Source organism: Balaenoptera acutorostrata, chromosome 12 (genome assembly GCF_949987535.1).
Source record: "Balaenoptera acutorostrata chromosome 12, mBalAcu1.1, whole genome shotgun sequence".
Taxonomy (NCBI): Eukaryota; Metazoa; Chordata; class Mammalia; order Artiodactyla; family Balaenopteridae; genus Balaenoptera; species Balaenoptera acutorostrata.
The window spans coordinates 58580850-58596448 of record NC_080075.1 but is presented as its reverse complement, the minus strand read 5'-3'; the positions used below and the strand labels follow the sequence as shown (position 1 = coordinate 58596448).

General features: G+C 53.4%; 1 protein-coding gene across 1 annotated transcript; it reads right to left on the bottom strand.

Annotated features, from left to right (window-relative positions):
• Window positions 1–1272: 1272 nt before the first annotated feature.
• LOC103009827 (60S ribosomal protein L23a-like) lies at window positions 1273–6095 on the bottom strand. The gene is made up of 2 exons (XM_057557893.1): window positions 6083–6095; window positions 1273–1580 (listed from the first exon to the last, which is right to left on the bottom strand). Exons 1-2 carry the CDS (start codon window positions 6093–6095, stop codon window positions 1273–1275), a joined length of 321 nt encoding a protein of 106 aa, XP_057413876.1.
• Between the last annotated feature and the right edge of the window lie 9504 nt (window positions 6096–15599).

Below are 15599 nucleotides of genomic sequence, written 5' to 3'. Positions count from 1 at the left end.
GACTCAATATATATGTATTTCTCTTACAACATAAGAGACAACTTGCCTCTACACGTTCCCTCCACAGAACAATCCCCAGAGATTAAATCTGTTTTGAGTTGTATTTTGAAAAAAGAGGAAATTGGATCCTGGTTCCGGGTGGGAGGAGGGGTGAGGGGAGGGGAAGGGAAGTTAAGAAAGGAGGCAAAATGCACAGATTTCCAGAAACTTCCTTATGGTTTCCTCCCCGCCTGCATCTTATCCTGTGCTCTCCCACCCCACCAAGACAAAACCCAGGCTGGACACACCGTCCCTCCCCCTCACTCCAAAGGTGCCCACAGTCCTCTCAGAACCAGGACCTAGTGAAAGAAGTCAGACAGAGTATGATCTCACTTTTATGCTGAATCCAAAAAAAACCCGAGCTCCGATAAATAGAGAACAGATTGGTGGTTACCCGAGGCAGAGGTGAGGCGGTGGGGAAAATTAGCCAAGGTAGTCAAAAGGTAAAACTTCCAGTTATAGCATTAATACATTCTGGGGATGTAATATACAGTAGGGGGACTACAGTTAACATTACTGGATTGAATATTTGAAAGTCGCTAAGAGAGTAGATCTCAAAAGTTCTCATCGCAAGAAAAACAATCGTAGTTATGTGAGGTGATAGATGTTAGGTAAACTTATTGTGATAATCATTTCACAACTTATGCATATATCAAATCATTGTTGCTCACCTTAAACTTACACAATGTTATATGTCAATTATATCTCAATAAGCCTGGAAAAAATAAAAATAAAAAAATAAAAGGCATTGATCCACAGTGAGTTCAAGATTAATTCCATTGCCAAATATTTGGAATGCAGTTATTCTAGATTGGCTCAGCCTGATGCTTTAACAAGCAGTCAGACTGGGGTTAGAGCTGACATCCTGCAAGAGGGCATTATTTATAAATTCCAAACGTCCTCATGATAATGTCCTGATTCCTGTGACAATACGCTTATCAAGTTGCCTAGGTACTTTCAGGTCTGCATTTGTGTTTGTATTGTGTGAGTCCTTCCGCCACTTAAATGTTTTAAAAAAAATACAAAAACCAGGGCCTTCTCACCAGGTTACCAGCCCTGCCTGAGGCCTTCCCCTCAGGGCCTTCTCTTCAGAAGGCCCAGACCCCAGCCCCCAGTGCCTCCGGTCGGTCGGACCACACACTCCACACTAGCGGGGGAAGGATGTCAGAGGGCAATGCCTTTTTTTTCAATAGTGAAAAATCTTATATTTAGGGTTAGCCAGCTGGACTCAGTTTAGATGATCTCAATTTTGTTGGCAACATCCAAAGCATCATAGTCAGGAGCCAGGTGAACATACGCTTTCTTCTCTCCATCAGGCCTTAACAGGGTGTTGACCTTGGCCACGTCAATGTCATAGAGCTTCTTCACATCCTGATCGATCTGGTGCTCGTTGGCCTTGACCTCCACAATGAACACAGGTGTGCTGTTGTCTTCTCTCTTATTCAAGGCCGACTCAGTGGTCAGGGGGAACTTGATGATGGCATAGAGGTCAAGCTTGTTTCTCCTTGTGGGCGCTCTTCTGAGGATATTAGGGCTGCCTTCTGAACCGCAGTGTTTTGAGCGTTTGGAAGGTGGGTAATGTTCAGATCTTTTTTTGTGGCTGGGCACACAGAGGGCAATGCTTAACCCAGGGACTACAAGTCTGGAGCAGGCAGTGCAAGTGGGAGCATCCTCGGGGTCTTCCCAGGGGTCCCGTGGGCGGACACAGTCCACCTACACACAGACCCACACCCTCAGGTTGCCCATTATGTTTCTATCTGATTTCTCCTTGTTTCTGAGAATGCGTGACTCTTGCCTGTGCTCTATTCTAAGTCCCTCCTGTGGGCTTTCCCTCTAGAGCAGGTGCCCTTAACCTAAGGACCTCAGATACCACCTTCCCCACCCCAGGAGGTCTGTGGATAGAATTCAGGGAACCATGACTTTGGATGAGAAAAAAATATACATCTTTATTTTCACTAGCATCTAACTGAAATTTAGCATTTCCTTTATTGTAAAAGCAGGGAACAATCTACAGTAGTATTTGCAGAAACTGTGACTTTGTCACCAACAGAAATCACAGAGATTTTGAGATCACATTGGAATTGTTGCCCATCTTTTGAAATATCTACCCATCACTGCTTTAAAATGATCACCACCAAAGTGTAAGTAAAGAAGCGTGTGTATTTCTCTTTTATAAACCTGTTTCCTTCATGTTTTGACCTCTGTAGTTTTGCACCACTGGTTTCTTTTGTAGTCCTGTGGATTTAATTTTATACATTTGAAAACATTATTCCAAGAAAAAGTCCATAGGCTTCACCAGATGCCCGTTGGGTCCATGGTCCATGAAAGGTCAAGTCCTAGAATCCTCAGACCTAATTGTCCTCAGAATTTTTTCCAGCATGAAAGCCCCAGAAGTATCCCTCTCCCCTAGTAATTACACTTTTGGTATTTTCTTGAGAAAAAGCTTTAAGAGCCAAAAGCTACTATGTAATGCTTGCCTTTAAACAAATGTGCATTTTATTCATCACAATGGTATCTCTTGACTTTTGGAAAACAGTGGCCACATCTGCAGGAGAGCTCCCGTTGACCAGCCTGGTCTCCAGACCCCGTGCAGTAATGCTGCTCCCACACCCAGGCCCACTGAGCTGCAGCATGTGGGTGGATCTGCAGGCAGAGCCGTGGGTCTCAGAGAATGTCACCCTCACTGCTCCTAGCACAAGGCTGGCCCCAGGAAACACTCAGCTGGTACAGCCTGACTTGGGTGGGCCTGAGGCAGCTGTCCTGGGGTGGAACATGGCTGAAACCTCCCTGCTTCTGCACCAGCCCCCAGGCTCCTGGCCCTGAACTAGACTTGCCAGAGTCAGCAAATGAAAATACAGGATGCTCAGGTAAATTTGAATTTCAGACCAATAGCGAGTCATTTTGACTATAAGCACGTCCCGTGCAATAGTTGGGATATACTAATACTAAAAAAATGATTCGTTGTTTACTGGGGGAACCCTACTCCCTCTAGCAGCGTGATCCTAGAAAAGTCCCTACCCAAGTCCAGTTTAAGGCTGTGCCCAAGCCCAGATTCTCGGCTGAGACTCCTACCTCTGCCCAAGGTCTGGTCCCGGAAAGGGACCATTCGGGGAAGGGAGTGCGGCCAGGGAGACGCCAGACAGTGGCCCACCTCTCGGCCACTCCCAGTCACCAGCTAGCCTCAGGACGCGCCCCCTCCCCCAGTCAGTAAAATGAGAGAACTGGTCCAGGGAGGAGCTCTAAGATCCCTCCCTGCTCAGAGTTAGATTTAGTAAGTACTCACTTTAGGAAAGAATCTTTAACCTCTGCCTGCGTGAAAAGTTTCCGTGGGACTTCCCTGGTGGCACAGTGGTTAAGAATCTGCCTGCGAGTGCAGGGGACACGGGTTCGAGCCCTGGTCTGGGAAGATCCCACATGCCGCGGAGCAACTAAGCCCGTGCACCACAACTACTGAGCCTGCGCTCTAGGGCCTGCGAGCCACAACTACTGAGCCCGAGTGCCACAACTACTGAAGCCTGCGTGCCTAGAGCCTGTGCTCTGCAACAAGAGAAGCCACTGCAATGAGAAGCCTGTGCACGGCAACAAAGAGTAGCCCCCACTCACCGCAACTAGAGACAGCCCACGTGCAGCAACAAAGACCCAATGCAGCCAAAAAAGTAAATAAATAAATAAATAAATAAATAAATAAAAAGAAAAGGATGTTTCCAAACCCAGCCCTCCTTAGGAAGCAGCCTGTCCCCCTCCATTCACCTCCGCCCCGGAGCCCCTCACTCAACTGCAGCTCCCACAAATCAAGCCTGCAAGGACACTGTTTGAAAGGACCCAACTATCACGTGCCCTCAAAAAACACACATGGCAGCAAAAGTGAAAGCACAGTTACACAGACGCGTTCACTTAAGAAACAGTGAGGCACCATCAACAGATGAATTGATAAAGATGTCGCATATATAATGGAATACTACTCAGCCACAAAAAAAGATAAAAATCTTGCCATTTGTGACAATATGGATGGACCGTGAAGGTATAAGTCAGATAGAGAAAGACAAATACCATATGATTTCACTCCTACGTGGAATCTAAAAACAAACAAACAAACAAAAATATAAATGAACAAACCTAACAAAAACTAACACTTAGATGCAGAGAACAGAGCAGCAGTTATCAGAGGGGAAGGAGTCGGGGGTAGAGAGGGTGAAATGGGTAAAGGGGATCAACAGTATGGTGACAGATGGAAACCATATTTTTGGTTGTGAGCACAATGTATGGTATATAGAAGTAGAAAAATAATGTTGTGCATATGAAACATATAATGTTATAAACCAATGTTACCTCAATAAAAAATAAATCTAAAGTTTAAAAACGGAAGAAAGAGGAGGGGAAGAGAGGAAGGAAGGAAGGAGGGACATTCTTAACCCCAACCAAAGAGGGGGACGCCCTTCACAGCCTCCACCTCTACATTGGGGCCTGGCTAACAGCTGTTCCCAGCTGGAGGCTCTTTCTGCCTCCCCCCCCCCCGCCCCCCCCACCCACCCAGGGTCAGTCCCCAGGGGTCATGGAGGCAGCTTTGATGAAGCCTATCAAAGGGGTCTTGTTCTTACAGCTGTTTCCTGGGAGGGCAATTAGAGCCACAATAACCCCCCACGTCTGTTTAAGGGGCTGGTGGCTAGTACTCCACCCTGCACCCCGTGGGAGGGCTCCTGCCCATCAGCAGAGGGGAAAATGACTGTGCCCATCGGAGAGATACTGTTTAGGACCATTTTGACCATTTGGACTGGAAGGGAATGCCATCCCCATTTTAGAGATGACTAAACTGAGGCAAAAAGCACCCCTGGCTCCCAAAGGGTTCCCCACACAGAGCCCACTTCCCCAGGAACTGTCTAGGCAGCACCTGGTTTCTCTTCCTCTGGGTCAGGTCGCCTCCACTTACACAAGACACGACAGGCCCACAGAAGGGTGTAGAAGGCACGTGGGAGTATAAAGCCCACGTGGAGGGGAAGCCGTGTCTGTTCTGAGATGCCTGCTCTGGCCCTTCCCCCGCCTGAACCATTGCCCCTTTTTTGGCCACTATTTTAATCCTCAATCTGTGGATTTATTTAAATCAGGGTTTCTCAACCTTGCCACTACTGACATTTGGGGCCAGATATTTCTTTGCTGCGGGAGCTGTTCTGTGCATTGTAGGATCATTATCAGCATCTCTGGTCTCTACCCACGAGATGCCAGGAGCACCACCTCCCAATTGTGACAACCAAAAAAGTCTCCAGATATTGCCAAATATCCCCGGGGGCAAAATTGTGTCCAGCTGAGAACCACGGATGTAAGTGGACTTAAAGGATCGTGTATGGATGGCCTCATGTCTTACCGGGGAAGGAGGTGACAGAGGTATTCCCTCCTGAGGCCCAGAGCTTCTGTGGGACAGATAGGATAATAAATGTACCCAGTGCACAGCGGTCTGTGCCAGGAGATCCTGGAAAAGACTGAATTCAGGAAAATCATTGAGGCTGGGATCCACCCAGGACGACTTCCTAGAAGAGGATCTGGTCCTTATATAAACAGTCCGGGAAGGATGCAGTTTGAGGGGAAAGTCTCAAGGACAGTGAGTAGAGCCCAGGGTTGGGGGTGGTAAGTGGAGACTTTCCAGGGAGGGGGCAGGAGGGTGACCACAGCTGGCTGCATTTTAATCTGGGGTGTGTTGAGGCTGCCCTGCAGGGCAGGTCCTGGAGCCCTGGGAAGATACTGGGGATGAGTGGGAAGGGAGAGCAGAGGGGGAATAGTGGCATGTCTGAGCTCCTGGGGGGCTAGTTAGGGGCTTGCTGTTTCCTGAATCCCCAACACCTAACACAGAATCAGGCTAAGGAAATGCAGAGATGATGAAACTGCTGCCAATTTGGAGAAAAGTCCTGACAAGGAGGAAGATGGGCCTGGGCTCTGGAGGGCTGGGAGGACCATCTCTAGATGGTGAGGGTGCTGATTAGGGGGCCGGGCCCGAGGGCGAGCAAAGAAGCTGAGCAGCCACTCACCCTGATTTCTCAGCGTCTGCCCTCACCTGTCTCCCCCATGGTCCTTATGGGATAGGGGTGGGGGAGGGGGAGGGGGAGGTAGTCCTAATCAAAGGGTAGCTGCTGGGCTTGGAGCAGACCACCGGCCTTCCTGCCAGCCTGCAGACCTTTCTCTCTGGAAGAGATTTCAGCAGGTTCTCGGAGGAGAATGCTGACCCCCTTGGCCTAGGAAGCTCCCTTCTCAGACAGAAACACCTGCTCCCACCCTCAGACTGGGCTCCCTGAGGGGAGGGGCAACACCTTCCCAGTGGTCACCAAAGGGAAATGTGAAGCTTGAGGCAGGTGCTGGCCCACAGGGAGCTTCTGGCTGACCTGCCAGCAGGGGGCGCTGTGGACTCAGGCACCGGACTTGGGCTGCTGGAAGGGTGGAGACTGGACTGGCCTCCCTCACCTCCTGTTTATCCTCTTACAGTCCTCACCCCAGCCAGGCTCGCCTGCCTTGTACACAGCTCAGTCTCCACTTCCTCCCAGCTTCCCATTCTAACCCTATTCTTCTCCCCTCCTCTGGACGAAGAAGGAAGAGAAGGAATTTTTATGCCCATTGTGCAGATGAGGAGACTGAGTCATACAGATGCAAAAAAGACTGGAAGGGACAGCAGCAGGGCAGAATGTATAGAGTCTTGGTCTTGGGGCCAGGAGGCCAGGGTATGTCAGCATGCCAGTTCAGCATCTCACTCCCTGTGTGGTTGGGGGCAAACTTTGGGGTCTTACTGAGCAAGCCACCACAGTTGCAGTAAGGAGATGAGCATGGCAGCCCACACTGCCCCCAGGCTGAGAACAATTCTGACCCTGGGTGTCACAGCCCCATGTGGACAGCAGTGGGTCCTGGGAGGAAGGACTGGCAAAAGGGGACGAGGTGGCCTTGCCCAAGCCCCTGTCTAGGTGGCAAGAGCAGACAACCAGAAAGGGGGCAAACAGGGGGCTCTGAACAAGGGCAGAGGGGATGAAGGGACTGTACTGCAGAGTCTGGGAGGGGAGGGAAGGGCTGAGGTGTCAGCCGCCCTGAGTTATCTGCACTTTCTCCCAGGTCCTAGTGATTAATAACAAGAGCAGAAACCATGAGAGCTATTTGCTGCCCTCTCATGATGTGCCAGGCTCTGTGCCAAGCACTTGACTGGCTCAGTTACCCATCCTGGGAAGCAGGTAATGATACTACCCCATCTGACAGATGAGGAGAAGTATGCTCAGAGATAAAGTAACTTGTCTGAGGTCCCCAGTGGGAAACGGGCAAAACTGGATCCCACCCAGATTTGCCTGGTGTGTACCCACCACGCTCTCGGTGGGATCGGGGTCTAGGTAGAGAGAGGCTGAAGGCCCCTCTGTGGCTGGCAAGGCACCATAGGGCAGTGCACCCTCAGCCACTCGGCACGGAATGGACAGAGCAGAGTGGGGTACTGAGGAAGGAGTGACCCACACATATATCCAGTTGAGAGGCCTCCTGGAGCAGGGGACGCTCTGCAGGTGACAAGGAAGGAAAGGCTTTCCCAGCAGCCTGAGCAAACATAAGGAAGGAGTCTGGCCCAGCTGTTTCCAGCACGCGCATGGGCTGGGCTGTGCGTGTCCTGCAGTGCTGGGACACGAGGGCAGAGAGGCAGGCAGGAACCACCAGCAGGGGAAGGCGTCATCACATCGGCTGGGTGGAGGATGGCCCAGGAAGTCTGATTGGTTCCACTAGCCACTCTTAAGAAAAGAGATGAGGATCTAAACTATTACAAAAACAAGGGGGTGTGGGGAATGGGGAAGAGGGGAGGAAGAGTCAAGATACCAGTGCTAGAATCCACTAGATGAGATGGATAATCAGATGTGGTAGACAGAAGGGTGTGGTCAAGGATGACTCAGCCTCCTGCTTGGGTGGTGGGGAGTCTTACCATGAACTAAGCTCCTAGAACACAAGTGAAGGAAGGGGCTAGTGAGAGAAAGATTACAAGTTCGGTCTGGGATAAATGAGTTTGAGGTATGTGTGGGCTATGTGAGTGTAGGTGAGCTTTGGGCTCAGGGTTAAAGGGGATAAAACCTCAAACTGCAGCTGAAATCAGGGTACACTCTCCAACGAGGAAAGCAGTCAGGGTTGACTAGAATTTGAGCTTAGTCTGCAGCCAAGGAGGGAAGTACTACAGCAGAACACCCACTAGACTAAACTGACGACCCTGTGTTCTCAAACTTGAAAAAGGATCCAGGGGTCTGAGTGGACCACAAGCTGAGTTCAGCAATGGTGCCCATCATTCTTAAGGTGTGCATGTCTCTGAGGGCATTAATAAGAACTCAATTCAGGGCCTAAAGGGAACCTGCAAGATTCCAAGAGCGGATGTAGTCAACTGATTTAATGTTCTTAAATCACTGAGGGGTGACATGACCTCTTCTCTGAAACCCTCCCTAACTCCCTTTTCCCTTCTCTACAGGACCCCAGCCTGCTGGCTGGCTAGTGATCACTGCCAAGCACTTTCACATTAATTATTTCATTGGTTCTTCAGTGGTTTCCCCCATTTGGCAGTTGGGGGAACAGAGACCCAGCAAGACTGGGGTGTGTGGGACTGAGACCAGGCCTGCTCCTCCAGGCCTCTCTCTGGGCCCACCCCCTCCTTATTTGGAACAGCATTCTGCAATGTTCCAGGGTGCTGGGGCAGCAGCCAGTGTTTGGGTGCAGAGTGGGCAGGCAGGGAGAATGGGGGCAGGGGAAGGACAGCAGCCCCGGCCCAGGTGTGTTATCTGCTCTCAGGATCTTTTCATCAGCTGCTGGGGTAATAGGAGTGACCTCAGTGGTGGGGCTTTTGGTTTTTTTGTGTGGTTTTTTTCTTTTTCCTGCTAAGAACAATTCATTTTTGTCAAACAACTAGAGTAAAAGTGACTGGTGTTGAGAAACCTCCCCCTCCCCCTTCCCTGGCCCCAGGCAGGGACATTGGAGGAGCTGTCTCCTGGGGGCCACAGAGCATGCTGTCCAGCAATTCAAAGGGTTGGCTCTTCTCCCTGCCCCCACCCCCTTCCCTCACCACCCCCTGGCAGGCCAGGCTTGGGCAGCCTCCCGTCACGGACTAGGTCCTGAGCCTCACTTGGTGGCCTCTCAGCCTCACCCCCCCTGCTGTCCATCTCTAATGGTGGGGAGGAGACAGAGTAGGACAGTGTGGGGAGAGGATTGAACCCCTGGCTTCTCATCCCCCTTGGCCACAGAGGGGAGACCGGGGGAGGCCGAAATGAAGCAGCACGTGTCTCTGGTCGCCCCTGTCACCGCTCTACTGACCCCATGGCACCCTCCACGTGCCACTGACCGCACTGGGTCAGCAGGGGGACGGTGACAAGGTGAGAGGAGGAGAGAGGGAACCTTGGGCTACGGATGAAAAGGACTGGCTTAGGCTCCCAGGAGGCTGCTTGGGGTAGGCGGTGGGCAGAGGAAAGAGTTGGGGGAGGCCTCTGGGGGAGCCAGGTCCCCAGGCAGGGTGACTGGACGGAGGGGCAGCAGAGCCTGAGCCTGGGAACCCAGAGGCCCAACACGGAGGCCTGGAGGCAGCTGGGTCTGCACAAGTCAGAACTTAGGCGCAAATGGCTGAGGCAGCAGAGGGCTGGGCGCGGGGACTGCGCCCCAAGGATCCAGCTGGACACACTGACGGGCGAGCAGCTTGGCCCACATCTGAACAAGGAGAGAGGGAGTAAGTACGGGGCAGGGGTGGGAAGGTGTCTCTCAGACCTGACTGCAGACAGTATTTCCTGGGAGGTCAACCAAGGCCCATATGCAGCAAGGAGCTAGGCCAAGAGCCTTGAGGCTGAAGACCAAAGAGCTGAGGGTCCTAATTTACCTGCCCTGGTAGCTTCTGGCAAGAGCCCTCCAGCGCCTTCCCTTCCAGGGTACACCAGGCTGCAGGCTGCAGTGCCGAGAAGGAGAGGACGGAGGTGGTGGTGATATCAGCCAAGGAATTAAGTAAGCAGAGGAGCCGATAAGATCGCCCAGCAAGCTGGCTGTGGGCAAGGTGACTGACTCATCGAAGCCAGGCCTCACCATCCTGGGGCTGGTTGCTGTTGCGCCTGGCCTGCAGGGCCGGGGAGGAGGAGGGGGCTGGGACAGGCTTCTCGCTGAGACGTCTCAGAACACAGCGTCCTCTTCCTGCAGAGCTCACCGCTGGCCCAGGAAACAGCCCCCCAGCCCCCCGGTGCCACCGCTGCGGTGATTATCTTTGTCCGCTGAGTTTGGCGTGTGTCTGTGGGGTGTGTCGGGGTGATTTCCCCACCCACGTCCCGCTGGGCAATCCAGGTACCAGAGTTCGCTAACAGCAGAACAGTTGCTCCCCCTGGTTGGACGACCGTCCGTGGCGACAGAGCCACCGCCACCGGATGGCACCCTGCTAACCACGACCACGTGGCGACCTCGTGGAGGGAACAGCCCGTTCCTCCAGCCGCTGGCAGTTGTAGAGCTGCCTCCACTCATCGCTGCTGAGGGGGCCAAAACTGTTGGGTTCTCCCCCCTCCCCGGGGGCGCCATGCACTGTTGTACAAGTTGAGAACTGTACAACTGGCAGGGGCACCATTCACTTTACAGTCTCCGTGCCAGACCACATGGCTGTACGTGGCCCCTTCCCTTTTCTAAAATGCTTCTCATTCCCCTCCTCCACCTAGATTGGTCTATTTAGCTCGCCCTTAATAAGTCTGTCTTCACAGCAAACTTTCCCCCGTAAGCGTAAACTTCTTCCTTTACCACCTGACTCCTTTCATTCAGTCATTCATTCATTCATTCCACAAAAAATTGTTGAGTCTGTGCCAGGTACTATTCTAGGCAAGGGAACAAGACAGACGTTCCCTGACTCACAGAGCTCACATTCTAGTTGGGGGGTGGGGAGATAATAAATAATTTGATACATAAAACTGCAAGTGACAGTAAGTGCCATGAAGAAAAATAAAGACAGGCCAGAAGATGGAGGGTGATAGAGCTCTCCTTCTGCCAGGACTGTCCAGAAAGGCTTCTCTCTGAGCAGGTAGCCTCTGAGTGGAGACCTGGTGTCAGTAAAGGAAGGAGCTTTCCCAGCAGAGCCCCTCCTGCCAGGCATCCAATGCCAAAAGAAAGTTCTCTAATCCTGCCTGGTTCTTCCAGAAGCCTGTGGCATGGCCTGGGGCACTGGCATCCGGTGCTGGGTATCCATTTCCTCCTTGACAAACAAGAGACCTAGTTGCAATGGCTCTCTGAGGGCTCCTCCAGGGTGAATCCACCCACCCATAGGCATGAGGAACTTCATGACGGGGCCTGCATTGGAAGGCCAGCTCGGCCGCCTCCAAGCTGTGTGACCTCAGGCAGGTTACTTAGCCTCTCTGAGCTGCTTTCCTTATCTGTTAAATGCCTTCCGAAGGGTATTGTGAAGGATTAAATGAGCTTGTGGATGTGTCACCACCTGGTATAGAGTAGATGCTTAATAGACTCTAGGGCCACACCTGGGAGAGGTGAGGCGATGGGGTGACGTGAAGAGGTGCCGTTAAACGGTTGCCTTTCATTAAAGGAGCCTGGAGAGGGCAATGCTGACCTAAAGACACAAGGCTTTGCCATCTGCTCACGCGTGCAGGGAACAGCCGAGGGAGCCCCCAGGCTGGGACCCTGCCTCACAGGCTCAGAGCCTGGGGGAGGGGGCCGTGCTGGGGTCCTGCACTCCCCACTGATGTCAGCAGGTAGGGGTGGGGTGCAGCGCCGTGGTGCGGGCCCTTGAACTGTCACACCGCAGCCGGCTTTCAACTTCCTCTGGGGCCCAGGGTGTGCTCGGCTTGCCCTCCCTTCCTTCCTCCCTCATCAGGCTGTTTTGGGTGAGCCCTGGCCACCCTCCAGCTCGAGTCACTGTGCCCTCTCTCAGCTCCTAGGGTTCACCCCAGCCCCCCGGTCAACAGGTCTTTCCCGCATCCCCACGGGGACCCCAGCACCGAGGGCAGGACCCGCCACACATGGGGTGCAGGCAGTAATGATAGTCAGCCTTCACTGTCTGCCTCGGCCGTGCACTGTTCATCCATGACCTCCCTGGACATGAATTCCACGATGTGGGTGTTTTTATCCCCTTTCTTACTTGAGGAAACTGAGGCTCCAAGCAGTAGGAGCTGTGGGCGCTCAGGCCACAGGGTTGACAGGCATTCTTCCTGCAGGAGGCTGCTGAGAGGAGCCTTGCGAGACAGAGGGGACTGGGAGAGGCAGGGAGAAGAGGCAGGGCGGATGTGGCGGACTAGTCTAAGGCTGGGATGGGGGCTTGGCGGACTCTTGTCCCACAGATGGCTGTAGGCCCCTCCTGCCACCCACCTGCTGCTTTAGGATCCCCAGGGGGGCCTGATGCCCTGAGTCTCCAACAAGCTCCCAGGTGGCCTGGAAGATGCTGGCTCAGTCTGGAAGGTCAGAGCTGAGCTACAAGCCCTGATGGGACGGAGGCCATATCTCAGGTCCCTCCTGGCTCCTGGAAGGAAACAATAACAGTGACGGTTAACATTTATTGACAACTTTCTTGCATAGCAGGTGCTGTGCTAAGCACTGTGCATATATGAACCTATATAATTCTCACAACAGCTCTGCAAGGGAGAAAATTGGGGCACAGGGAAGTTAAGTGACTTGCTTAAGGTCATACAGAGCCAGCATTCAACCCAGCGTGCCTGGTTCCAGAGGCCACACTCACCTCCCCTCAAAGTGGAGATTCCTGGAGCAGGGAAGGCCCGGGACCAGGGGTTTGGGCTGGACCTGGCAGGCACTGGGGAGCCATGGCAGGGTTCTGAGCAAGGGGCCAGAGTGTTCCCAGGACTGGCCAGTCCGTGTATACACAATGGACTACAAGGGCAGACAAGCTCAAGCCCACTGAGGGCTGAATGCGGGACCCCTCCCACGGGGATGTGTTTTTGACAGGACAAGGCAGGGCAATGCCTTCCCCAAAGGAAAGAACTGATGAGGAGGTCGGATGGCCCTGTGCTGGGCATGAAACAGTAAAGGTGAGAGCTCAGGCACGGGAAAGGGAGCCCGCAGCTGCTTCCTCTGCCCCTTCTCCCCACCCGCAGGGCCCCTGCTACAGATGGGTGCACAGTTCCCATGCCTGGGGTCTAAGAGCAGCCAGCTTGCTGGGGCCACGTGGCTGTCCATCTGCCTGTGTGCATATGCGGGTGCATGTGTATATAAGAAGGGGGGGGGGGAGAAGGGGCCTCTGAGCGTGCCTGTTTGCAGGGGAATCTGTCCCCCACCCCCACCTGCTGCTGCAGCCGCAGAGAACATGACGCCCTGACTCCAGTCTGCATCTCTGGGGCCATGAAACCACAGCCACCACGTCAGTGGTGCGTGCACCAGGGCTGGGTGGGGGGAGGCGGGGCCACAGATGCAGGTGTGCCCCAACATGTGTGTGCAGGGCTGGCATGGGGGTGTTGTTCCAGGGAGGTGGGCAGGCGGGGTGGAAGGGAGCTGGAGCCCCCTCTGGGAGGCAGGGCACAGAGTCCATCCCCTCTGACCACAGGTCCAGAGGTCCAGCAGCCGCCCCCTCCCCCAGCCCCTTCGAGGACCAGCCTTGTCTCCCAGGTGCTCTACTCTGGGCAACTGTCCCAACAACAACCGTGCAAATGTCTGTGGAGCATCTAAAATGGTCCGACATAGTTCCAGGCACTTGGGAAACATCCATGAGCAAAATAAAGATCCCTACCCTGGGGACTTCCCTGGTGGCGCAGTGGTTAAGAATCCGCCTGCCAATGCAGGGGACACGAGTTCGATCCCTGGTCCTGGAAGATCCCACATGCCGCGGAGCAACTAAGCCCATGTGCCACAACTACTGAGCCTGCGCTCTAGAGCCCGCGAGCCACAACTACTGAGCCCACATGCCACAACTACTGAAGCCCATGCGCTTAGAGCCCGTGCTCTGCAACAAGAGAAGCCACCGCAATGAGAAGCCCATGCACCGCAACGAAAGAGTAGACCCCGCTCACCGCAACTAGAGAAAGCTGGCGTGCAACAACAAGGACCCAACACAGCCAAAAATAAATAAATAAATAAATTTATTAAAAAAAAAATCCCTGCCCTCATGGGGCCAACATTCTTCTTGGGGAGACATAGTAGATGGAATAAATAAAATAAGGTATATAAGTAGGTGGTGGGTGCTATGGGGAAAAAGAGGAGATGGAGCAGGGCTGGGAGATGAAGAGTGCTGGGTGCGCGAGAGGGGATGTGTGTGTGAAGAGGGGGTTGTGTGTCCATGTGCACACAGGTCACAGTATTAAACAGGTGGTCCATCTAGGTCCCACTGAGAAGGTGATAGTTCAACAAAAGGTTGGAGAGGAAGGAGCCAAGCAGGGTCTGGGAGAAAACATTCCAGACGGAGGAAATAGCTAGAACAAAAGCCCTGGGGCAGAAGTGTGCCTGGCCAGGACTGAGGGAAGGACAAGCTGACCTGGGGGGGTGGACTGACACGGCCCCACTCCTCCTGGCATCTTCTCACCTCGCTCAAAGCGAGGGCCTGATTTCCAATGGGTTAAAGAGAAAGGACTTTCTGGTACCTACAGGAAAGGCCAAAGGGCTCCCGAAGGAACCAATGTCATGGGAAGTAGGGGACAGAGAGGGAAAAGGGGTTTAGACCAGAAGAAGCCTATGGTCGTTCTGGGGCCTGAGCTTAGGGAGGAGGCCCTAGGCTGGGGGCCTCTAGGGGGAGGGTGGGGGAGAGAGGAAGAAGTCCCGGGGGTCCCAGGACCCCAACAAGCCTGCCTTTAGGAGCTCACTGAGAGAGTGCAGTGTGGAGTTGCATCCTGCTCCCGGGGGGTCAGCTGGCCACCTGAAAGTACCCACAGGGCGAAGGGAGCCTGACCCCACCTGTCTCTGCCTGCTGGGGCTGCCACACCCTTCTAAGGTCAGTGCCCCTCCCCCCATTCAAGCATCCCATAGGGAGCAGGAGGGAGGGGCGGTTGACCCCAGAAGATGGAGGCTGACGGTTGACCAGGGGACGGGGATGTGCGTGAGCTCCACCCTGCACTGCAGCTTGTGGGAGCTGGCATTCTAGAAGACAGATCCCCTGTAAACCACCCAGGCCACCAGCAAAGGAAGGGGGGCTAGCCCAGTGTGTGACTCTGACAGATGGGGCAGTGGGAGGTCAGGAACTAGAAAAAAGGGAGGAGGCATGACCTGGGCCTTTTAGCTCTCTCTCTTTTTTTTTTTTTTTTACAGTTTATTTATTTATTTATGGCTGCGTTGGGTCTTCGTTGCTGCTCACGGGCTTTCTCTAGTTGCGGCGAGCGGGGGCTACTCTTCATTGTGGTGCGTGGGCTTCTCATTGCGGTGGCTTCTCTTGTTGCAGAGCATGGGCTCTAGGCGCATGGGCTTCAGTAGTTGTGGCACATGGGCTCAGAAGTTGTGGCGCATGGGCTTAGTTGCTCCGTGGCCTGTGGGATCTTCCCAGACCAGGGATCGAACCCGTGTCCCCTGCATTGGCAGGCGGATTCTTAACCACTGCGCCACCAGGGAAGTCCCTTGACCTGGGCCTTTTAGGGTGAGAGCAAATCTGAATGGGTAGAGAGGAGAGAGGACATCTCTGTGCATTC